General features: G+C 42.7%; 1 protein-coding gene across 1 annotated transcript in view; it reads left to right on the plus strand.

Moving 5' to 3' along the window:
- Csmd1 (CUB and Sushi multiple domains 1) overlaps positions 1-25,006 on the plus strand; it is a 1,422,978-nt gene that overhangs the window by 1,185,751 nt on the left and 212,221 nt on the right. Inside the window, exons 22-23 of the mRNA XM_005366231.2 lie at positions 832-1,001; positions 6,109-6,265. Of these exons, the coding sequence (XP_005366288.1) occupies positions 832-1,001; positions 6,109-6,265 (327 nt within the window). The remainder of the gene's footprint in view (positions 1-831; positions 1,002-6,108; positions 6,266-25,006) is intronic.

A 25,006-nucleotide genomic window follows, 5' to 3' on the forward strand; every position in this document is an offset into this window, starting at 1 on the left:
GTGATGGTGATGATGATGATGTGATGGTGATGATGGGGATAATGATGATGATGATAATGGTAATGGCTGTGGTAGTGGTGGCAGTGGTGGTGGTAGCATCGCTACCTTTATTTATTGGTAATTATTTTCCCCTTCAACATTTTAGAGCTGAGGGAGTTCTTGACTGAAATTCTTCACTTCCATAGATGAGAAAACTTACTTATATGGTTTCCTCAGGCTTCCTAGAAAGTTGGGTCCCATTATTTCATGCAAATTTGGTGTTGGAAATTACTGACTCCTTTTTACCATTCTGAAAAGGGAAAGCAGTCAATCCCTGTCACCTAATGCTCTTCTATCCCCAAATGAAATCTGAGTTCTATGCCGTGTGACCAGATAATTTGGTGGCTTTATCTGCCTTTAGGTTCCCCCTTTAACATACCCTGGTTGATGTCACACAACCTAAGCAGAGGAAAATTACATCAATATAGGAGTAAACCAGACAAATTGGCCTGAGCCAATAAAGAGTTAGAAAAGAGGTACAATGAAGAGACCATGGCACTTGGAGCATGTTGATTTTATTCTAAAACTTCTACCTGGCAGTGTGCAGGGTCTGCGTAGCAGAATCTTATAGTTAGTGGAAATAGGAAAAACCTGGAAATGAAATTAATGGGGTGTGTTTCCAGCTGAGTTGTAAAGCACTAAAAACCTGTCACTAATCTTCTCTTGAGAATATCCTTGGAAAGCAGGTGTACATTGATAGAGATTGGAGAGCCATTCTGTTGGAGTTTTTAATCTACTTTAATCAATAATTCCACTTTTGAATCCTCTTTTTTAATGTCCTGTTTATTTTAGCTGAATGTGGAGCAAGTGTCAAAGGAAATGAAGGAACATTACTGTCTCCAAATTTCCCATCCAATTATGATAATAACCATGAGTGTATCTATAAAATAGAAACGGAAGCCGGCAAGGGGATCCATCTCAGAGCTCGGACCTTTCAGCTCTTTGAAGGCGACACTCTAAAGGTAAAATACTTTGTAGACTAAAACGGAGTCTTTTCATCCCAGTGAACCCATCACCAGGCTACCTGGCATCTGTTATCTGCTAGTTATGTTCAATCTATTTATTTGTCTGTGTGTCTGTCCATTTGTGTCTATCTCTATGTCTATTGTATATCTACCATCTGTCTGTCTAGTATATGTCTATATCTTCTATCTGTCTGTGTGCTTATGTGTGTTTATCTGTCTTCTATTATCAACCATCTAGGAATGATGTATCAATTATCTACTTATCACCTATGTATCATTTATGTATATATTTACCATCTCTTGTATTGATCAAACCATTTATCTTTATGCCATTTTACATAGACATATTGATATGCCTTTACTTATATAGTATTTAATCCTGTTTATCTGAGAAATCATTGCATAGTAGCCTGTGTAGACTTGGAAATCATCTCTGGAACAATCGACCAACACTGCTAAGTCATGTATCTTGAGAATATAATTTAATTTGCGGTGTGGTTTCCTCATGTGTGAGCATGCAAGGACACCGATTGTTCTGGCTGCTTCAGTGTTACGGTAATGCATAATAGTAGCTGTGAAAACTGACAGAACAACCTGCCCACTCTTTTCTCTAGTTATTTTTAGTTGTCAACTGTGGTCACCACACTTAGATGGGGAAAGATCTCATAGAGTGATGAACAGAGCCCAGCCCTTATGCATAAACAAAACTCTGGGTGAGCCAGAGTCTCAGCATACAACAGTGGGATACCAGGTCCTAGCTGGTCAGATCCCAGCTCTAGCAGAAGCATGCTTAATGTTAATGTTTCTCCAGTAGCTGACTTGTCTTCAGTAACGATTTCAAGGAATTGAGGACCTTCCAGGACCTAGCAAAGGAAGGCAGACATTGGTAGACTCAGCCCCAAGACAGTGATAAACAAGGCTTTGTGATAAAAGGGCATAAACCATGAAGCTCACTCCCTTCTCCTTCCAGAGAGAAGGGCAGTTCTCAGGTCACAGGGTTGATTTGTGTCCATGGAACACTGTGCTGATGATATCCTCAGGGTCCGGATTTGCTGAGTTAGAGTCAGCTGTGGGAACACAGCAAGGGCACCTCTCAGCTGCTGTGTCTTTTACTCCCATTAAGCTATGAGAGGGTTGAAAGAGTCGCTTCAAAGGAGAGAGTGGCCACCCCCTGCTGGCATCCTTTCACCTGGGGCTGAATGTGCCCCTCTGTGCTTCCACTCAACCTCAGGAGTTGTGTCATGCATGGGCCAGAGACTCCTATATATTAGCTGGTCTTCCTTCTTCCCCTGCCCAAGATGGGTTATTTTTCAATGCCATAATTTAACAGTGTCACTTTTTTTCTGGCTATTCTTTCATTTCAGTAGACTTTCATGGTCTCATGCTGACAGCATGAAGGAATATAATTACACCAGGAAACAAGCAGTCTCACTAAAGCAAGTGAGGGTGAAAGCAGAAAGTTTCTAGACTCTTTGATAACCTCAAATTTAGAAGTCAAGTATACCTTTGAGATAAACCTTTAGGCAAGACTTAAATGTGTGTGGGGTGTGCTGGGAACTGATGAGGAACGCAGTGAAATGCATGGTGCTCGACAACATTGGAGCACAAGGGAGGAAAGAATCTCCATTTGGAAACTTGTTAATTATACACAAATAAGTAAAAAATATAGAAAAAAGAAGACAAAAACAATTTTGCTTACCACACTGAATGGCAGGGAAACTGCCCAACATTTAAAAAGCCGTTGCATTTGTTTCTCAGGCTTTGTTGAGTATTATCATAAATACTTCATATTTAAGGAATCTGTTTCAACTTAAATCATCTTCTTAGGGGCACAGCCTACTCACACTCATCCTTCACACCACTGTGGCCCAGCAATAAGGACTTTGATTTTATTTGCATGCTCGCAGACACACACAATGTTGAACAGAAGACAGAGCTCAGTTATCTTGTTTGCAAGGAAGCAGGTGTCCTGGAAAGATCTCCAGGGCTCAGCTGTGATTCTAGGTGTCACATAATGGGTTGTGACCGATGGGAGTCCATCCCTGTGGGCCTAAGAACCAATTCAATGCCAAAATGTGGTAGGGGAGGTGATGGAAGCCTAGATCCTTATCATAGAGTGTGGAACAGGAGACCCCAACTGCTTCCCTGACAAGCATAGGAACTCTTGAGTCTGTAGCTGGTGGCTGAGGGGCCCCCGCTAAGCACACCCTGACATAACATAGTCCATTTTTTTGACTTTGTGAGTGAAGGCAACTGTAAGCCTCATATTCACTCCGCAACCAAACAGTTCCAGTCACTCATTGTGGGCCAGCTGTATGCCTCACTCTCTGAGAGCTCATTCAGGGATGTTCACAGCTGGGCTCAGAGCTTAAGCTCTGGTGACGTGAACAGGGCTGGAAGACTTGGTGTTCTGAGAATAGTGACAATTACGCAAGCTTTTTATTTTTCTTTTTTTCAATATACTTCTATTGATTATTTGGGAATTTTATACAGTGCATCCCAATCACACTCACCTCCCATTATTCCTAGGTCCTCCCTCCTACCCTGTGACCTCCCCTGCAAAAAAAAAGAAAGAGAAAAGAAAAAACGAAAGGAAGGAAAGAAGGAAGGAAGGAAGGAAGGAAGGAAGGAAGGAAGGAAGGAAGGAAGAGAAAGAATACACTGCTCCAATTTGTGTTGCTCATATACTCACTGGTGCCTGGCCAAGCTCCCAGTGGCATCCCCCTTAAAATAATCGAGTCCTTCCCCACTGTACCCCCAGCAGAAGGCAAAAACTATAAAGAGTTATGCCTCAGCATCTTTATTAGAATGTTTAAGGACTCTCTTCAATAGTTTCCTATCTAGACTGTCCCACTATGAATGAGTTACTGCCCACGGAACCACTGAGAGTTTGGCCAAGGACTCCATCTTGCCCTGTATAGACAGGGGTTCAATTCTGAGCAATGGGCTCATCTGTGCATAACTTATTCTCTGTCTTCACACTTCCACAGGGATGCCCATAAGATGGAGAATGGCCTGATATATGATAGGATCCAGGGGCTTTCAGAGGGACCTGAACATTTTCTCTTGGACATAGAATTTATTATTATGAGTGTTGGGGCTCTTCTTACATCTGACAGAGCAGCGTTGTGAAGTACTGTTTATTCTTAGAATGAGCCGTGAAAATAGCCTTTCATTGAGGAAATGGTATTTTCTTCTCGAATTCAAGTATTTGCATGTTTAATTACAGTGAAGTAAAATAATCGCTCAATTATTTTTCTGAACGTGTTGTCTTTTGATGAGTGCACGGAGGTGAGATCATCCTGTTGAGGAACATATGGTTCATGCCCTGTGGAAGGGGGGTGACTGTGAGGGACCAGGACTTAGACAGATCCTTGGCAGGCAGGCAGCTAGGGAAGGAGCCTGCAGACAGAAAATAAAGACGATAAACTTCCACCTTCTTCCTCATCCTCCTCACCAAGAACAAAGTGATGGCAGGGTTCCTCTGCCAGCTGACTGGTCGTGGCTGCTCAGATACGTTCAAGAATTATCCTAAGTCTGTTCACCTGAAGCTGTGAGCCTATCAGCTCCCATTTCTTTGTCTAAACTGACAAACCCAAAATAATGGGTAAGAGAGAGGATACCTATCCCAGACCATCAGAAACATTTAAAACCTCAGCCCTGTCGGGAAAAATGGATTTTGATTTCTGGATTTTCTCTGAAAAAAAATCATTTTTTTTCTCTCTGTCTCTTCTGTGTCTCTGTCCCTGCTCCTCCCTTTTCGTGTATATGTGTGTGTGCTTCTTCACTTTTAATAAAGTTTGTAACTTTCTGCTATCTGCTGCATCTGAGATGTTTCCTGTCTTTTAATTCTACAATGGGTGGGAAGATGGACCTGATGAAAACATCTGGGACCAGTGGTTCTGAACCCCTGTATGGGTTGCACATAAGATATCCTGCCTATCAGATATCTGCATTAAGATTCATAACAATAGCAAAATTACAGGTATGAAGTCAATAAAATAATTTTATGGTTGGAGGTCACCACATCATGAGAAACTATATTAAAGGATCACAGCATTAGGAGCAGAGAACCATTGCCTGAGATGGTATATCGGCAGAAGGGAAAGTTCTGTGAGAGGGGACAACAATGGGAGTGAACCAGACATCAGTCAAAGCTGTAGACGTCTCTAGTGACCATATTTAGGCTCTAAGAGAAACGCTGAATTCTCCTCAAGAGAATCTACTGCATTTTTAATCTTCTTTCCATGAGAACTTTATCCACAAGGTTTTCATCTCTTGGTAAGGGAGGCAAAGGTCACCATTCCCAATCAGCACACCACCACCACTAGGAAAGAAAAGGCTGTCACACTCAAGTGTGAGCAAATATCTAAGACAGAGTCAGATATTCAGCAGGAAGAGCTAAGCTAGGAGAGGAGGGATATGTGTCACAGGCTCTGCATAGGGTAGCCATCCAGTATGTGGGGTTCGTTCCACAGAGGTGAGAATCCACACTTTACCCTAAACCTCTGTTCTGCACCCTCACCCCCAAAGTCTCTTCTGAGCCAAGCTCTGGGGTCTCTTTCTCCTCATAGAGATTACATCTCTCAATCCACATCACTCAGAAACAATCTCACATTCGTAGGATTTTGTAGCAAGCTCTGCCATTGCTGTGTGATAGGGCCCTTTTACCATGGTGCGTTCGCACGCCAGACTACAAACTGCGATGGTTGAGACACTGCCATGGTTCAGTGCATAGTCAGAGGGGAAGGGAGAGTGAAATACCTGTGCCACAGCTGTTGCTGCTCCTGATGCCTTTGCAGTGAAACCCAGAAATGCAGAGTTATTTAATTTTTAAAAAGATGAAAATTGGCCTTCAAAGCAATGAATGGAAAATGATCCGACCAAAAATGAAACTAGGACTCTTTTGTCTGTGATGTTAATGGGAAAAGAAAAATGGAAAGAAAATAGATTATTTAGCTCCGTCATCCATCTGTATTTCTGTCGACTAAGTTTGAAGTTCTGAATGAAACTACATCCTTTAAATATCAAATGGCTTGTTAAAATTGCTGCCTAACTGCACAGCTTAACAAAACTGGGGACTTCCTCTGCATCCTTTCCCCAGGTTTATGACGGAAAGGACAGTTCCTCGCGGTCACTGGGAGTCTTCACAAAAAGTGATTTGCTGGGGCTGGTGCTAAACAGCACCTCCAACCACCTGCGGCTGGAGTTCAACACCAACGGGTCAGACACTGCCCAAGGCTTCCAGCTCACCTATACCAGTGAGTAGCCCAACCAACCGCGAACATTAACTTGGCTTTCGGTTAGGGCACAACACACCTACTACTTAGCCTTAAAATGAATTTATGTGATGTTTTTCTTTGCTGGCTCTACACTGTGCACTGACTTGAAGTTTTAATTATCTCCATTGTTGATGAGGCAGTAACTGGGCATTTTAATAGAGGCCATAGTTTTACATTGGTGCATAGAGAAGGCTTCCTACTTTAAGAATAAAACAGCTTGGCCTGAAAAGGAAACATCTTGTAACATTTAGAAACAGACTGCGTATAAAATTAGAGATTTTTGTATAATGAAGCTGATCAAAACCTGATGAACATGCATGTCGAAGTTTATGGAGAGGAAATTTGGTATAATTACCAGTACTCTTTGAAGGACTGATTATGGTGTATATACATACATATATAATCATATACAAATAGGCACATATACAAACATATAACAACTGGGCATATGAAATATTTAGGGAGAGTATTTGATATAATAATAATCTTTGAATGATTGATATATAGTACGTATACAGATCTGTATATATGTTCTCTTTTAACATTGAATTATATTTATGTATATGTGTGTGTGTGTGCATACGTGAGTGAGTTTATGTGCGCCACGTGAGTGGAAGTGCCTGCAGAAGCCAGAGAGTGTTGGAGTCTCTGGAACCAAAGTTACAGGTCGTTCCAAATCACCTGACATGGGTGCTGGGAACTGAACCCAAGTTCTCTGTGTAGCAGTATGCACACTTAACTACAGAGCCATGTCTGGAGAACTCTGTGTATGCTTAGATATGTATCCATATGAGCACATACACACATGCATATGCCAGGCTGTTATCCCTGGCAAGGATAAGGGTACCTGCCACTTTGTATCAATAAAGGAGGCAGATCAATTAAGATGCTGAGTAAATCTCAGGCAGCCCAGTTTTCCATTGATCTGAAGGTTTGTGGCTTTGTGATATTGACTCTGGGGTCAGAGAAGTTTGAAAATTTCATATTTAATCAGGAAGTTCATGAGGGTTTGTCAGAGCTGCTGCCTCTGCTTGAAAGATAAGCATATGAGGGACAGGGAAGGTCACAATCCCACACCTGCTACCCTGAGCTAGTGCAGGTGTCTAACAGGAGGATGAACCACTTCAGACCCTCCTCTGTAGATGACATCATTTTTGAAGAATTGAAGAACTTTAGACAAAGGTGGGGTTACTGCCCAGTTGTATGGGAAAGCCACTGTTTCCTGTTTGTGGGTAGTGCCATTGAAATGACTCAGTAAACAGGAAGGGTTGGTAACTAATGTTAACTAATGCACACATGTAGTAAGTCTCAGGGCACATCACAGGGCTGAATCTTGATTATACATCTCTTTGGTTGAATTCCACTTAAAAATCTCTTTAAAGACCATGTGGATATGCATGCAGGTGGGGCCCTTGCTTGAGTGATCCCTTTCCAACCTCATGGTCTCCATCGTGTTTAATGGCTTTTCTTTCCTTATTGGGTGTCTTCATCTCCACGTGCCAACTCCTCATCTTGGAGGACACAGGTCGATTGCGGAAAACGTTTCGGAAAAGCTTTCAGTCGTGTTCTGAGAGTAATATATAGAAGACTGCATGCCCGCACCTGGCTAGGCGACCCTCTGGTTCTCTTGCCAACAAACACCTTTTTGGTACCTTTTCTCACCAACCACATCTCCTGTCATGCTTCTTTACTGAAGATCAGGAGATGGTCGCCTAGGTGACGCCCGCTCTTCGGTCACCTGCAGAACACACTGCTCGAACACACAGGCAACTAAAGCTCCCACAGCATCTCCCAAGACTATTCTAGGAAAGGCATCAGGCCTGACTTACATTATGTCTGTAGCTGGTGTGACTGTTTACCTGTGGGTATCCATTTATGTGTTCTCAAGGGTGTGAACAGGGCATCTGTATTCAGCCACGTTGGAACTTCAAGTGACTGGCTGTGAGATCAGAAATCTTTGTGAAATCACAAATCACCTCCCCTTTTGTAACAGCATTTAGGGGATCCCCTGGTCTCTAAATCTATGGAGCTGGTATTGCCTGGATGGTTGTCTTATGTTTGTGGTGATGACCATTATCATTGACAACGCTTCTGCGGTGTGGTCTACCCAGCTCACACCTGCCCATGTAAATAATGAAATTCCAGATTTTTCTTTGATGTCAGCACAGCTGAGAGACTTTGGCTCCTTCAACTGTGCTGAGGACCTTTCTGAAAGCATCAATCTATTGCCCGCATGTGTATGGGCATCTTACAGGGCCTCTTTAAGTACACAGAAAGTCAGATGTCCAATAAACAGAAGAAAGGAGTACAGATACCAGTTGGTCTTGAACTCTCAGTAGTTTCTTCTGGCAAGAGAACTGACTTCTCCCCCTCACCTGCAGTTACACTTCCTTGTTCATGCCTGCAGAAGCACAAGCCTGGGAGTCTTGTTTGGACAATTGTCTCAGAACACAGTTGTGCTGTCACATGGGAAATATAGTAGTAATATAGACAGGATGGTGACATGGCTGTATAATTAAAAGTATTGATTTCACATTCAAAGCCCGAGATTTAAGCACTCAATAATTAGATTTAAGAAATCCCAAGCTCCCACAATGCAACCCAATACCTAAACCAAAGTTAGATCCCTGAAGCAGGGATCACAGGTGACCATAACTACTTTTAATAGACCTGTAATCACTTCTTGCTAGGTTTGCATCACTCCGGGAAACATCAAGGATGTACAGGTTTTGTATCTATTAATGTACACATGTAGGTGTTTACACAAACCTCGGAAGATGAATACAGAGCCCAGTAAGCACAGTGAAGTGTTTAGAAACAGGCACAGAGTATTTGTAAGTCCTTTGAAACAGATTCATATGACTCTTTACTTTGTTTGGATGCCCAGGACTTGCTAAGTCACTTTTTTCCCAATAAAGTTGAACATTTATTCAGCTCTTAAAGGGATTTTCTGAAGTTTCACCCAAGGAATTGTGTAGCAGTGTCCCAAATCTCAATTTATGACAGAAACCCAGAATTGCTGGAACACTTACTTGCAAACATTTTTATATGAATGCTCTTTAAAAAATGTGTTTACTGATTGATATTGATGTAGACAAAGACACTGGCCACCATGATAGAGAAAAGAACAAGATTTGGCCTATTTGCAATAGATACATAAATTACTCATCTGTTAAGTAATTAATATTAAAGGGTAAAAAGAGGAAACCAAAGGAACACTTGCGAGTAAACCTGAATTGGAAACACTGCTTCATCCTGCAGGGGTGCCCTGGCCTGACAGATGGCATACTCCCATGATGTCACCATATCTTGGATCTATTACTCATAATCTTCTTTTATATCAGGGACGGCAATGTCCAGTTTGTGTCCCTCCACGCCTCAAAGGGACGAATGATCTGCCCAGATTTGCACAGCTTTGCCCAGACTGCGGCAAAAAGGGAGTAATGAAAGACAAACACGTGTGTGGAAAAGCTGGGATTGGGTAGGTCATGTACTCTGATGGAGTTGCACATTTTGGAGCCGGGGAACTCAATGTGCTTATCCTATGCATCTGAGTGGAGGAGGCAGCTTCATTGTAAACAGTTGGAAGAGGAAGCAGCTGCAGATCCAGGAAGAGGAAGCTGCAGTGTATACTTTCTGTGTTTACTGTCAGCATCTGTGCGTGGACCAGGGAATGGCTTTGCCGTTTCCATGGGTCTGAGGCATGGGAGTCCTTGGCACAGCTGTGCCCGTATCAACAATGCACATTTGCTCAGGACTTCATCCACTCTCCACGGTGTTCCCGAAAGGTAGTGCAGGTTTCCTCATTTCCAAGCTAAGCCCTGTGGAGCACCAAGGGCACTCACCACCTGGCCCAGGCAGGGAGGAGGAAGAACTCCACTCGACAGGTGTTTTTGTCTTGCCTTCTGACAGCATTTACAAGCTTCTTCGGGTGTCAGTAGAAACTACAGTTGACTGTGGGCTATTTTGTTTTCTTAATATTTGAACAAACACGTTTTAAAGAAAATGATTTTGACATCCTATCATGAATTCAGAATTATCTTTAAAAATTATTGTCTTCTTGCCGGGCGGTGGTGGCGCACACCTTTAATCCCAGCACTCAGGAGGCAGAGGCAGGCGGATCTCTGTGAGTTCGAAACCAGCCTGGTCTACAAGAGCTAGTTCCAGGACAGGCTCCAAAACCACAGAGAAACCCTGACTCGAAAAACCAAAAAAAAAAAAAAAATTATTGTCTTCTTAAACTTCTGTAAGAACATCTCTGGAATAGCCACTCTTGATAACTCTTCACTGGGCTGGGGCGACGACTCAGAGCGTCAGTGCTTGGTGCATAAAGAGAGGACCTGAATTCAAACCCCACACTATGTTAAAAAGGCATGACTACATGCCTGTGACCCCATATATGCAGAGGGCAGACACACAAAAGAATTATTATTAGCTGTCAGATTTGCCCAGGGTTCAGTGAAACACCCCATCTCAAGGGACTAAGGGAGGAGTCCATTATTAAGATATTTCTTTCATATATGCATGGCTTTGCAGCCCTCCCCCACACAAACAGACACATACCCTCATATACAACCCCCCCCACACACACACACTTTTCAGTACAGGATCTGCTACAGAGCCTGAAGAAGCTGGCTCCTGCTACCTTGTGCACCCTTAGTTGTTTAAATAATATGAAATAAGCAGCCAGGTGGTAGTGGCACACGCCTTTTGTCCCAGCACTCAAGAGGCAGAGGCAGGTGGATCTCTGTGAGTTTGGGGCCAGCCTGGTCTACAAAGGGAGTTCCAGGACAGCCAGGACTATTAACAAAGAAACCCTATCTTGCAAAACCAAATAAATAAATAAATAAGAATGCAAAGACAGCTGCCCGGGGACATCCTTCTTACAGGAAATCAGTGACAGATGTTGTGTAGCTAACGAGCACTTAGTGCTGTGCTGAGTCAGTCTGTGGCTCCTGCTAGGGGGACCTGATGCTGAGGGGTCAAGTGCAGTGTCTATGAAGCTGGTCACTAGAAAGGAGGCTGCCATCCGTGTGCAGAGATGAATATAATGACATGCTCAGCTATTAAGTGTCTCTGCAGACATGGGAGAGGTCTGGTCATGGCTTCAGTCCCTAGAGAATGTTGTAATCAAGGAGTTCATCAATGTACCCAACTGTACATCACGTTTGTTTGAGATTTATCTTTGGCATATTGTTACTGTGTGTGTGTGCACGCACATGCATGTGTGCACACACACACGTGTATCTGTATGTCTGTCTGTTTCTGCCAGTTCCCCCCACCCCGCCGTGTGTGTGTTTGTGTCTTTGCATGTATGTGTGTGTCTGTATGTGCATTTGTGTATGCCTGTGTATGCATGTGTGTGTGTCTGTGCGTGTGTGTGTGTTGACAGCAGATAGTCTTCCAGAAAAAATAAAGCATGACTGAAGGATAAAATATCCGTGAGAAAAGGTTCTTGGTGCTAGACATCTCTATACAAAAGCTGCCTACTCTTTATTTCCCTAATCAGGAATATTTTTCTCCCTTCTGTATCCTAAAAGTTCCAAATCTTTTGTCTGCATATTTTGTTTTCTCTAATAGGATGTGTTCTTATTGAGGATCATGTCAGTCAACCTCATGTCACTGACACAGAAACTTCAGTAAGAATCAGCAGAGTTGGCCTAGCATTAGCAGAAAGGAGACATGGCAAAAAAAAAAAAAACTTTTCACAAGAGATACTCAGAGTCTAGTAAAGATGTGGAGAGCCAGATGCCCTGAGTGCAGGAGAGCATGTAGGGAAACTTGGTAGAGTAGACGATGCCTGTGCAGGAGAAGCAGAAAGATCTAGGCAGCCTTGTGAGGAGCTGATGACAGAGGCTTTCAGGACTTCCCATCAAGGTGAGGAACACAGTGTGTGAGCAGAGAAGTCACACAGAAGCCTGGAGTCTGAGAAGGGCGAGTTCACAGTGACCCAAATGCCGCTCTTCAGAGGGTTAGTATGGTTACAAATGGCCCTTGGGTGCCACCACCATCTACAAAGTCCTGAGAATAAATGAAGTCAGCCTGCTAGATTCACACTCATAAGCAGTAGCCCTGACCATCAATACTTGGACATCAGTACCTATATGTTAAGTAGTTGAGCGGTGTATTTTTAGACCTCCCCTAAGGGTTCACCTTGATCACATAGGTGTCCTCAAAGGCTGTAAAAGAACAGACAGGCAGATTCATGTTCCATATGGGAGGTTTGTAGGGATGACCAGACATACCTCTGTGTGGAGAGCCCTGGACCAGAGGAAGCTCAAGTTCAAAGTCGCTGTGAGCACACATGCTTTTACAGTGATATGGTAAATAAGGTAACTTGCCTTCAGTGTTGGCTTTTTTGAACTAACTTCCTCCCTGATTCCTCATGTCTCAAAGGATGCCCTCATTACAGTGTGAATGTCAAGGCATCTCTTCCTGTAGAAAGAGGGTGATTTATTGATGTGGACATGGGGAGCCTAGCATCAACTGACTCCATTAGTTATCTTAAATTAGGAAATTGGCATCCTGACACATATTAAGTCACAGGAGGAGGGGATGCTGCTTTGGGAAACTCTGAGAGAACCAGATGTCTGATTTCCACAAAATGACCCCAAGAAGCCTTTGAAAGCCACTTACTTTCCTTGGCATGGCACCAGGCCATTGTTACAAGTTTCATTTATCATTTCCTGTTTCAAAAGGGCAGGCAGTAGGATGGGCAGCCCACAATCGTGAATGCTTCCAGAATGTTATAAAGAAACGTCTGGAGTTCAAAGAGCTCTCCAGGAGATAAACACAGAGAGATGGTGGTGAAAGTCACCTCAGAGCTAAAGGAGCAGTTATGCAGGGCGGGGCTCTTGTCTCACAGGACGGGTTCTAGACAGGGTGACAACGTGTCTCAGGAAAGGACTGACCAAGAGCACCCTTCCCACAACAGCTCTGAATGGTTCTGGGTATTGTTGAATGACAAGCTGGACCCCAGCGGATCCCTAGGTTCAGATTATATGCAGATCACTGTTTAGTTGGAAAGAGGGAAATAGGGACAGTCACTGGTCCGTACTGTATCCATCCGAGGGCCAGCTTTCTCTGGGTGGATGGGACCCATCTTTCTGGTCCCTGAAACTGTTTCTTGTGTCCTTGCCTCAGATTCTGGTCATTTTTTATTGTGCTTAGCTATCTCTTCTTTTACAAAGCTGCCATTATGAATTTGTCTGTCTACTGGTGGTCATTTCTCCTCTTACCTCTCAAATCACAGAGGCTTTGTTACAAAGCATGGAAGACACAGGCTGCCTCTGATTTTCCATGATATTGAATGAGCAAATGAGCAGATTGCTTGCATGTGTGGGGATACTCTCACCCTCTGACCTTAGCATTACTGTTAGCGCCATATAGGGATTTGACCTTCTAGAAGGTCAGAGGCAGTGGGGAACATCAGTTCTAACTCCTAACCTTTCTTTGCTGTTTTTGACATAGGGAGAACAAGACACCTTGGGTTAGAGGCACCATGGTTATTGTAAGATACATGGAGAATAGGAAGCCATCCAAAACTTCAACTCTGTATTCTGCACTGTTTATCATAACTTATATTGGGAAGACTGCCTATTCATAAGTAATTTGAAGAAATCCTAAGACATAGGAAGTCGCCACACAATTATAATTTAAAACAAACAGAAATAGTGCCAATAGCTGGTGTCCATTCTGTTGAAAAGTCATTCATTCCTAGGCTTGGAGTCCTGAGGTTAGTTGGGAGGGATAACCGACTTGAAGGGCTAATTTTCACAGTGAACTTGGAGGATATGAGAGTTCTTTGTTATACTGAGAGTGTAGACTGTGCATCTCTATCTACTCCTGGTGTGAATGTCACCTCAATCACAGCAAGGCCACAATAATTATGTGCACTTTTGTGCTTAACAACAATAGAGATGTTGTGATGGGATGGGAATGGCTCTCAGCTGGGTGCAGTGCTTGCTTTGCATAAACACGGCCCTGGGTTTAAGCCCTGGCATCACACAAAGCTAGGTATAGTGATATATGCCTGCAATATGGGTACTGAGAAAGTGGTGTATGAGGATCAGAAATTCAAGACTATCCTTAGCTACATAACGAAATCAAGGCCAGGCTGGAATACACGAGACCCTTCCCCAACCCCACCCTAAAAGGAAATATAATGAACCTGAAGTGTGCACAGATAAACATATTGTGCAATTACTGAGAACACACCAGAAGGCCAAGAGCAGGAGGGTAGAGCACATTCCATATTTACATTCTGTAGTAATATGAGCGACGGGGCTGCATCCCCAGCACCCCAGCCGCACCCCGGCCGCCTGGCTATCTTATGCCCCGAAATAATTACATGGACACTATTCTTTTAAGCACTGCTTGGCCCATTTCTATGTAGCCTCTTTTAGGCTAACTCTCCCACCTGGACTAGCCCATCTCTAATAATCTGCTGTAGCCCACAAGGTGGCTTACCAGGGAGATTCTAGCCTATGTCCATCCTGGGTCAGAACTTCATCGCGTGTGCCTCAGAGAGCAGAGCTCTCGCCTCTGCCCGCAAGAGTGGAGCATCGTGTCTCTCTGAGGCGTCTGCTTCACTTCCTCTTCCTCCCAGCATTCTGCTCTGTTTACTCCCCTCCCACCTATGTTTAACCTATCAGGGCAAGCAGCTTCTTTATTTAATTAACCAATGACCTTCCTCCATCAACATTCCTTGAGGTCATGGATTGACTGGTAATACTTTATAGAACTAGCTTGTGAACAGATGAGGTTGATGTGATTTCTTCCCCCTTCCTCTGCCATATATACCCAAAGTCAATGTCTACTTCTGATAGAGATGCTACCAACCAACCTCCCTGACCATCAATGAGACTCAAGGACTTGGCAATGTTCTCCTGTGATAACTGACAATCTTTGAAAGCTAGAATTTGGAAATTTCATACAAGTTATCAGTCCTCAAATACAAATTCTAACAATTAACTGCATAAAAAATGAAGAGTTTCCAGACATTTCTTGGTAACTATGTATAATCATTGCTGTTTTAAAGTTGAATGGGGCATGCTATTAAAAGAACAGTAACCCTAAATTCTTATTCTTTTAAAAGTATTTTTAATTTGTATGTGTATGAGTATTTTGCCTAATGTATTTGGGAGCATCCCATGTGCCTGACGCAGCCACCAAGTGTCAGATCCCCTTTCTCTGGAGTTAGAGATGGTTGTGAAGTGCCTGATGGAGGTGCCGAGAATCAGAGCCAGGTTCTCTGAGCGACCAGCCAGGACTCCTAGCCAGCACACCATCTCTCCTCCTTAGACTATGGTGAATTATAGTCTAGGGAATTGTAGCGGGGCAACTTACCATGCAGTGCGTAGTTCTAACAATTGTTCGCAACTGTACAGTGAACCAAGCCGAAGTGTTGAATAAAAGAGACAGGAAAACAAGAAAATAAAACTCCACAGGGGTCCATGGGAGCAGTTACAGACTTTTATTTAATTTCAATGGAGATTAAAATTGAGATAAACATAACACATTGTCTAGAGTGCTGTCATGAGACACTATCGTGTCTGCATAGGCTGTATTCATATAAACAGGATTTTGCTCCCAAGTAGCCATTAATGCAGCTGGAAAAACTGCTGGAAACTGTCCTAAACATGATATGTTTTCCCATGGCTGGCTGCTAGGCAATTCTGTGAAGATATTTTAAAAATAATAGGTAGTTCTCTGTGCGTCAACTTTCTATTGGTATTAAATAAATTGCTGCACCAAAAAAGGAAAAAAAAAAAGAAAAAAATCCAGTCCACACTCATTCCCTTATGGTGCTCACACTCATTCACTTAGGGTGTTCACACTCATTCATTTAGAGTGTTCACACTCATTCACTTAGGGTGTTCACACTCATTCACTTATGCTGCTCTCACTCATTCACTTTTGGTGCTCACACTCATTCACTTAGGGTGCTCACACTTATGGTGCTCACACTCGTTCACTTACGGTGCTCACACTCATTCACTTTTGGTGCTCACACTCATTCACTTAGGGTGCTCACACTTATGGTGCTCACACTCGTTCACTTACAGTGCTCACACTCATTCACTTTTGGTGCTCACACTCATTCACTTACGATGTTCACACTCGTTCACATACGGTGCTCACACTTATTTACTTATGGTATTCGCACTCATTCACTTACGATGTTCACACTCATTCACTTACAGTGCTCACACTCACTCATGGAGCTCCTGAGTCACAGCTGGGTTTTCCTCAGTTGTTTCACAGGCTACAATGAGGGCTGAGACCCTTTTAAAGCTCATAAATTGAGAAAGATTTAGTACGCGTGGATACACACATAGTCATACACTCCATAGGTAGAAATTGTGATCTTATTTTCTAAATAATTTTTTAAATAATATTTAAATAAAAATATTGAATAATTTTATAAATTTAAATAATTTTCAAAATATTGTCTGACAAAAATACATGGGCTATAAAGTCCTCCTCCATGTTGTTGTCGGTGCTGTTATTTGACCTGCACAAATCTCTGGTAGCATGTACTGGCCTGTGGCTTTGTCCCACTCCCAGCATTTCTTCTCTGGTCTTTCGTATACAAACTCGAGAGCCTCTTGGGTTAGGCTCTCGGTAACAAAGTCCAGGAAAGCACTCTGCAGGTCCAGCTGCCCTCTGAGCACAAATATGCACACCAGGGGCTTGCAAGATGGCAGTAGGTAAGGGTGGTTGCCACTAAGTCTGGAGTCCTGCGTTCAGTTCCTCAGATCCACGTGGTGGAAGGAGAGAAGAGACTCTGCCAGTTGTCCACTGACCTCTACATATACATGGTGACATGTACGTTCTCCTTACACACACACACACACACACACACACACACACGGCAAAAACATGTAATGAAAACAAGAAAGATAAAAGCAAGAGCAATGAATGGACTCGTCAGGGTTTAATCTTTGAAATGATTCATCCTAACGTTTGCTGAGAAATTTATTTCTACTTTTTGCCCGTAGCAACATTCATCTCCAGTCACTGCCTCTCCTGTCACAGAAGCGGGCGTAACCCCAGCACAGTATGTGTGTGTGTGTGTTGGGGGGGGTGCTATGAGGTTTTTCTGTTCACTGTGAATGTGTTGTTCTCATTGATCGATAAATAAAGCTGCTTTGGCCTATGGCAAAGCAGGATAGAGCCAGACAAGAAATCCAAGCAGAGATACAGGAGAAGGGTGGAGTCTGGGGGGATGCCAGTCAGTCACCAAGGAAGCAAGATATGTAAAAATAAATAAAGAAAGAAAGAAAGAAAGAAAGAAAGAAAGAAAGAAAGAAAGAAAGAAAGAAAGAAAGGAAGAAAGGAAGAAAGAAAGAAAGTAACAAGCCATGAACCACGTGGCAAACTGTAGAAAAAAATTGGTTAATTTAAATGTAAGAGTTAGGTAATAATATGCCTGAGTAATCAATCAAGCATTTACAAGTAATACTAAGTCTCTGATTGGTTATTCAGGAGCTGACAAGTGGGAGAAAAACCTTAAATTTCAGAGTAGTCTCTGAGGGTCCATCACAGTCACATAGGAACTATGTAAGAGCAACTATGACAGCACACAGATGAAGCTTTTGTGTAACCAGTAGAACTTGGATAGATATAAGAACCCAAAGAGAAGAATTGACCTGTGAAGCATGGTTTTTATAAGCAAGGGACTTGGAAAGATGTCTCAAATTAAGAAGAATTCGAAGTACATGCCATATTCTCATCAAAAGTGGCACCAATACTGGGTCTTAAGGTCATGATGTTGGTGTTTGAAAATAAGTACTGCTTTGGTTTTTTGGTTGTTATTGTATGTTTTCTTCTTTTTATTTTTAAAGGTTTTTGCATGTGTTCATGTATGTGAGGGTGGTATATGTGTGTAAATGCGCATACCTGTGTGTATGTGCAGACAGAAACCAGAAAAGAGCATTAAACATCTTGTCCTACCACCATGTCTTCTTCCCTTGGGACCAGCTCTCTCGCTGAACTTGAAGTCTGACTGGTAGCCAGGAACCCACAGCAGTCTTGCTGTCTCTACCTCTATAGGGCTGGTATTATATATGAGAATGGAAACATCCATGTTTTTACATGGGCACTGAAGACGTGAACTGTGGTCCTCGTGCTTACCCAATAAGCCCTCATATGCTCTGAGCTATCTCTGTAGGCCCAGGCTCTCTCTTCTGGGCTTCCTTGAGTCCCCTCTGCTCTGTGCCAAACTCTTACTGCTGGTTATTGTTCTATGACCCCTGGCAAATAATCTTGCTTTATAATGCCTGTGCTGAAAGTATCTATCTGGTCCACATGTCAGCAGGTATCTACAGCTTCTTGTCTCTCAGTCTTCTGTCCTCCAGTGTATCTACGATCTATCTATATGGTACCAATCTTAATGCTTTTAGAACCTGTGTATCTATTATTAGTACACCCATATGTTATCCAAATGATCATCTGTTCATGATCCATCATGAGTGTCTATATTGATTACCAAGCAAGCATCACTGAGAAAAGGCATGTAGCAGTGTTTATGCGATCCATGATTTTGTATTTGAGGGAGTTACAAGGCCCTGATAGTCCAATATGAGTCATTTTTACATCAGGTAAATGAAATAGAAGTCTGTGAAGAGGCAGAGGTATATGTAGCACCGGTAGGTAGGACTGAGCCAAGAGGTAAATTTCACACCCTGGAGTGGGATCAGAGAGAGTGTGGCAGAATGTTGACACATTGGAACAGTTATAGCTGCTCAGGACACAGCGAGACTGCTAAGCCAGAGACTCAGGCACAAGGAGGGAGAATCCTTTCATCTATTGAGGCGGCCTTAGAAAGACCCATGTGTAGTGACAATAGGTGGCTTGGGTCGTCATCCAGTTACAATGACTGAGGTAACCCCATGGCAGCAAGGGCTTCCTGTGTGCCTGAGAACATGGAAGGTTCACTTCCCACAGGAGATGAGTGCAAAATCCAGAGCCTGAAGTTTGCTTGGGCTGGGGCCTCCAGTCCCCTTAATGAATGGGACAATTTGGGCCTGGCAAGGTAAGGATTAGTCAAGTACAAAACTGAGAGCCACCCATGTAGAGAGCATCACTGGATTTCATGGAAGAGTCTCAGTAGTGAGCTGGGCTCAGGGGAGTAACGGGGGAGGAGGAATAAGGGGATGGAGTCAGAGATGGGTCCTGGTGAAGTGGTCTACATCAGACAAATGAATTCTTTAGAAGTAGAACGGATTAGCTTCTGGGCACTTATAAATGGCAACAGAGTTCTTATTTTTACCTAAGATTTACCTTGACATCCTCCAGTATCCAGTTACATTCCCATAATTAATTAGGAATTTTGGACTAGTTATGACTATTTTGATGAAGTTTAATTTGGGGGTTTCTGTCGAGACAATGGCCCCCAATGAATTTTCTTTAGAGGACCATGACATGACATTCAACTTGGAAAAAAAAATAGCCATAATTTTAATGGGCTGCAAACCGATGGTTTCAGACAAAATATTCTGCATTTTGGAAGAGAAATCCTGTGCCCAGAATATCTGGTGCTATGTAAAACCTGTATTGTGATGGTGTGAAGAGGGTCAGTGTGAAGGTCAAGGGGGTGATGTGTATGGCACACAGCTCTTGTGACTGCATCGCCAAACCTTCCCTTTCTCTGCAGGGAGACATGTCTGTCTGTTTCCTGTCACTCGGAATACCGCATTTTCACTCTGCTTCTGTGAGAAAAGCCAACCCATAAAACTGTATGGTGTATAATCCATTTCTTGACATAATGGCTTCCAGGGGAAATGTCACAGTGGCAATTCAAATACAATAGAGACACAGGCTGCTGAAAGAGCCTAGAAGGAACTCCAATATTTATTGTAAAACACAGTAGATATTTTCTAAAGAGGAAGGCATCCCTACCTTTGAGACCTCTGTTCTATATAGGAGACAAGGCCCCATCTGACCAGACAATCTGTGGCTTGCATTATAATGTCTCATTCCATAGTACCTTTTTAGATAAATTGTAGGGTGACATTAAAAAATAATCATGGCCAAATCTGATAACGTTCCCAATAAGATGTTGGTCTGTGTCATCTGCGGATGTGCTTCACCTTGAAATTGAAGTCTGCGCTACTCCTGCCTGCCTAGGGGTGAGGCTGCAGCAAAAACAGGTTATCAATCTCTGTTCCCTTCCCAGAAGGAGAGCCTGGATAGCGTTATTCCTCCAGTTAGGGGAGGAAATGACAGAGATGATGCCTGTCGGATTAACTCAGTGTCAAAGGGCAAGCAGCAGAGAGAGGTGGGCATACAGCCCAACCTCCCACCATTTATTTGGCTCCGTCATCTACTCTGTTAACTTCCTAATGCTTATATCATAACAAAAGTAAGCTAGGAGACTTTGCTGTGCTATTTAAAAAAAAGTTCCTAGGGAGGTCGTTAGATGTTTGAGTCTGGGCTAATGTAAAATTACCAAGGTCAGGACTTGGGAATTCTTGATGATCTGCAAAACCAAGTCCACCCCACTGCCTGGGGTTAGCCCTACCGCCTGGGGTTAGCCCTACCGCCTGGGGTTAGCCCTACTGCCTGGGGTTAGCTCAGGACTAGTCTTTGTAGTCTTTTGTATAATTGTTTAGAAAGATTTTCTTAGGTTTGTGGGGCTTTTATTTTCTCCCTTATATAAACAATTTGTTCTTTTTTTTACAACTGCTTTTTGCTATGATTTCATCATTCAGAACTGATGTATGTGTTGTTGGTCAGTAGGATTTGAAGAAAGACATGAGGACCCAGGGAAAGGTGCTTAAAGACTTTGATTACACAGACTACAGTCAAGGCTTATGACTTAAGGGAGAAATAAAGGAAGGCTGGCAGGTGATGTCACCAAACACTATAACATGTCAAGTTTTATAGGAGTAGTGATGATGGAATTCACCCCCCGTTCTTGGGGGTAATAAAATCCAACAGTTACTGTCTTCACCTGTCATCAATACATTGCACTTGTACAGGGTCATCAAAGACAGTAAAAGTCTCAAATACGTAGAACCCTTGTTAGGAAGGGAGCAGCACTGTGGGTCACGGGTTGACAAAGATTGGCATTTCTTACCCATGTTAAATCATCCTTCATGATGTCTTAAAAATGAAAGTCATGCAATTCATTCAAATTCAGAATTATTGTTTTTTCTACTTTACATACTTTGGCATAAGGGCATTTGATGGTTATGTGAATTGTAGCAATATTGCCAGATTTTTTGGTGATTAAATAAATATTTTTGAAAGCACCAGACTGCAAGCACACCTTCCATTAGAATCCAGTGTGGGGCTATGGGACTGAAGAACCTAAAAACAGGTATCAAATCAGTAAGGAACACGGAGCTTGAAGCAGGACAAGAATCTGGAGTGGTAGAACTTACCAAGAGCAACAGTAAGTGCAGAGAATCACATTTGCCTCCTCAGACTTTGTCAGGCTGGGGCACAGGTGTGGGAAGAGGATGTGCATATGGGTATCCAGAGACCAGAAGCATACTGCAATGTAGGCATGGCCAACTCCCTGGACTGTCACATGTCAGTCACATCTTTTCCTAGCAATTAATCTTGGATTTTTTTGTTTTAAAATTAAAAAAAAATCAAAGAGTACTTCCATGCTGAAAGAGATCAAGACTGTCCCCTCCTGTCTCTTCTGATAATGTGCCACAAGCTGTTTAGGCATAAAGTGTGAAGGAAAGAGCAATTGGGATTAAGGCCCCAGTTCATAGCCCTGTCAGTTTTTATTCATGTGGATACAGAAAAGGGTAAAGTTTTTAAAGTAGGTGTACCTCTCAGTCCTCATCAAATGAATGTCTTTTTATAGGACATGGAGACCATTGCAGAAACTCATAACTAGAGAAAACAGGGAAAACAGACCATGGGGTGCCCATGGAAATCGATACTCTTACAAAACAACCGCTACACTTAAGACTCAGAAACATGAGGAAGAGAGGGTGGGGAGAGGGTAAGAGCAAGATGCTCAGGACATCATCTCCTGGGAGACAGTGTCTTCTGTGTATGACAGGGGCCTGCACCCAGACTGCATCTCAGGAAAATGATTTTCCAGAACAAGGCCCATATAATAACACCACCTGCAAAGGCAGATGACTGAAAGCTCACATGGCCCCACACCTGCATGAAGAGCTACAGACAGTTAGCAGCTGCCGAGAGAGTAGAATCAGCCCTCTCCGTCAGTGAGCACTGCCCCCCCGCACCATGGGTTATCTAACCCCAAGTAGTAAGCCTTGAACACATGCACAGACAAGAGACATTTAAGGGACTCAGGAAGTTGCATGTGTTTTTGATGTGTGTAGCAATAATAATTAAAGAATAAGAGACTATGCATATTAGAAGGAGCTGGGAGATCAAAAGAAGAGTTAGAGGGAGATAAGATAGAGGAAATGCTATAAATATTGTACTTATACATGAAATTCTCCAAAAATTTAGAATGAGTCTTTATTGTTAGATGAATTTGCCATACTATGGCATACATTTAAAGCATTAAATCTTGTCACATAAAGATTGTAGGCAATGAGGAAGTCGCAAGTCATTCTCTGCCAATTTTATAACCTGTTCTAGAAGGAACAACACAACAGCATGGGCTACAGGGGGTTATGTATTTTTAAAAGACTCTTAATTTATAGAGCTCAGTGGTGGGCAATGGTAAACAAGGAATATAACATGAACCTGAGGTTTGTATTCCAACTGACAGAGGAGATTTCTGAGACTTAGTGCTCCACAGGAAAATGGGGACCTTAGTGAAGAATCAGTGTCCTAAGACAGGACTGGGCCATCAAGTTGGTCCCTGTCCTTTTATCACAAATATGACAGTGGTTTTGTAAGAGATTTCACAGGAAAAAAAAATGCCCCTGTGGTTGATGGAAGCCTTTGAATGAAGTAGAAGTGGCCTTGTTCTAATGCTGAGTAGGTTACCTGGACCTTTACTGGGAACTCCAAGGCCACAAAGCTTGGTAGCTTGGGAATGTGCTACACCTGGAGGCCAGGACTCCAGGGCATTCCTTCAGCTTTGATCACCTGACTAGAACCCAGTTCATTATGCATTGTGACCAATGAAACGAGAATTGAAAAGTTAAGATGGTAAAATATCTGTGGTGATCATCTCTGCAATGAGAAGCATTATCTTTTCTGGAATCTTCCACTGATGACCATGAACTTCAGTCTGAAGTAAAGTCACTGTGGGTCAGGCCTATTTAGGGTCAGAGATTATTGATCTGGCCTCTTAGATAATAAAGCAGCTGAAGGTATTCGTTGGAAATAGCTCATTTATACAGGATCACTTCTTGTTGACTTGAACGGATAATCATTGCTTCAGTGCTATTTTTAAATGAAAGACATATCCAGACATGAAGTTGTGCAGTGCTCTTTGGAGAAAACAGAGATAAGAAAATCGTTCATGAAGAAATGCAGACAGTTTGGATGGTTAGTCATGCCTATAATCCCAGTGGCAGAGAGAGGGAAGCAGAAGAATGGCCAGGTCCAGGACAGCCAGGCCTGCCAGGGGAGAGCAAATCTCAAAACAAAGCCTGGAAAACAAAATAAGAGGACAGGATTCTTTGTCTCTGTTGCTAGCCTGCTCTGTCTACCCAAGTCACTGGCTTTCACAAGCCAGAGTACTTGCCTTCAGCTCATATTCCATCCTCCAGCTAAATTTACTATGACCAAAATAGAACCACTTTGTATTTCTCATGAAGATGACTGTGCTGAAATCTATGTGATGTAAAGTAATCCATGTTTATATCTGTCTTAACATGTGCATGTGCCATGAGCATCCATACATTGGTATTGCAAGGGACCAATGGGATTCCCATTTTGAAAGCTCAATTTGTGGAGGAATCAGAGACTTCCCAGCATATATCCTATCCACGTGAATTATTATCATTAAACTCATTTTTGAAATTCCCATTGCTGCATATTTCTGATTGAATGCTATTTTTAAGTCCTAGCAATTTCTTGAGGAAATGAGGAAGTATTAAAATGGGCAGGGCACAAATTTATCTTCTTAATTTTGAGAGCATGATTGCTAGTTGCTTTATGTGGCCAAGCAGCGGATTTTATATTTCACTAAACTTGGAAATCACTAGAATGCCGTTATTTTAGTTTAGTCAGTGGCAACTGTAAAGCCATTGTCTGGATTAAGATGAACACCAATTAGGTGTGATGACTGAACATAGGTTGTGGTTTATGCATTAAGGCCAGGATTGTGTAGATAGATTAAAGTAACCCTGCACCTGTTTTCAGGAAGGTTGCCTCGTACGCGGAGTAAGGTATACTATGAATGAGAAATTAAAAAAAACATTGATCCTTGTGTTTATGGCAGGATTCATAAGAGATTCTAAGTATACTCAGTGCTTAGTGAGCAGCAAAGGGCAGTATAAGCCCCTCGGAAAGGAGCTTACTTCATCTTAGGGCAAACCTGACTTCGATAGCGGTGAGCCACTCTTTGACCCTAAGACAGAAAGTCAGCTTCTCTGGGTTCTTGAAAGGCCGGATCACTGGATGTTTAACCTGGAGAGTCTTTGTGTTCTTGGCTAGAACTTATAGGCAGACTCCAGCAGAAGGAGGAAGGCCTGGTCAAGGAGAGAGAACTTCCAATGCATGGGAGTACATACGCCAGGGAGCATGTGTGCGACTTGGAAGAAGACATCAAATATGAGAGTTTTGTTTTACTGGTGGCATTCCATGCTGTGAAGTTTA

This window comes from Microtus ochrogaster, unplaced genomic scaffold (assembly GCF_000317375.1).
Source record: "Microtus ochrogaster isolate Prairie Vole_2 unplaced genomic scaffold, MicOch1.0 UNK7, whole genome shotgun sequence".
In the NCBI taxonomy this organism is placed as follows: Eukaryota; Metazoa; Chordata; class Mammalia; order Rodentia; family Cricetidae; genus Microtus; species Microtus ochrogaster.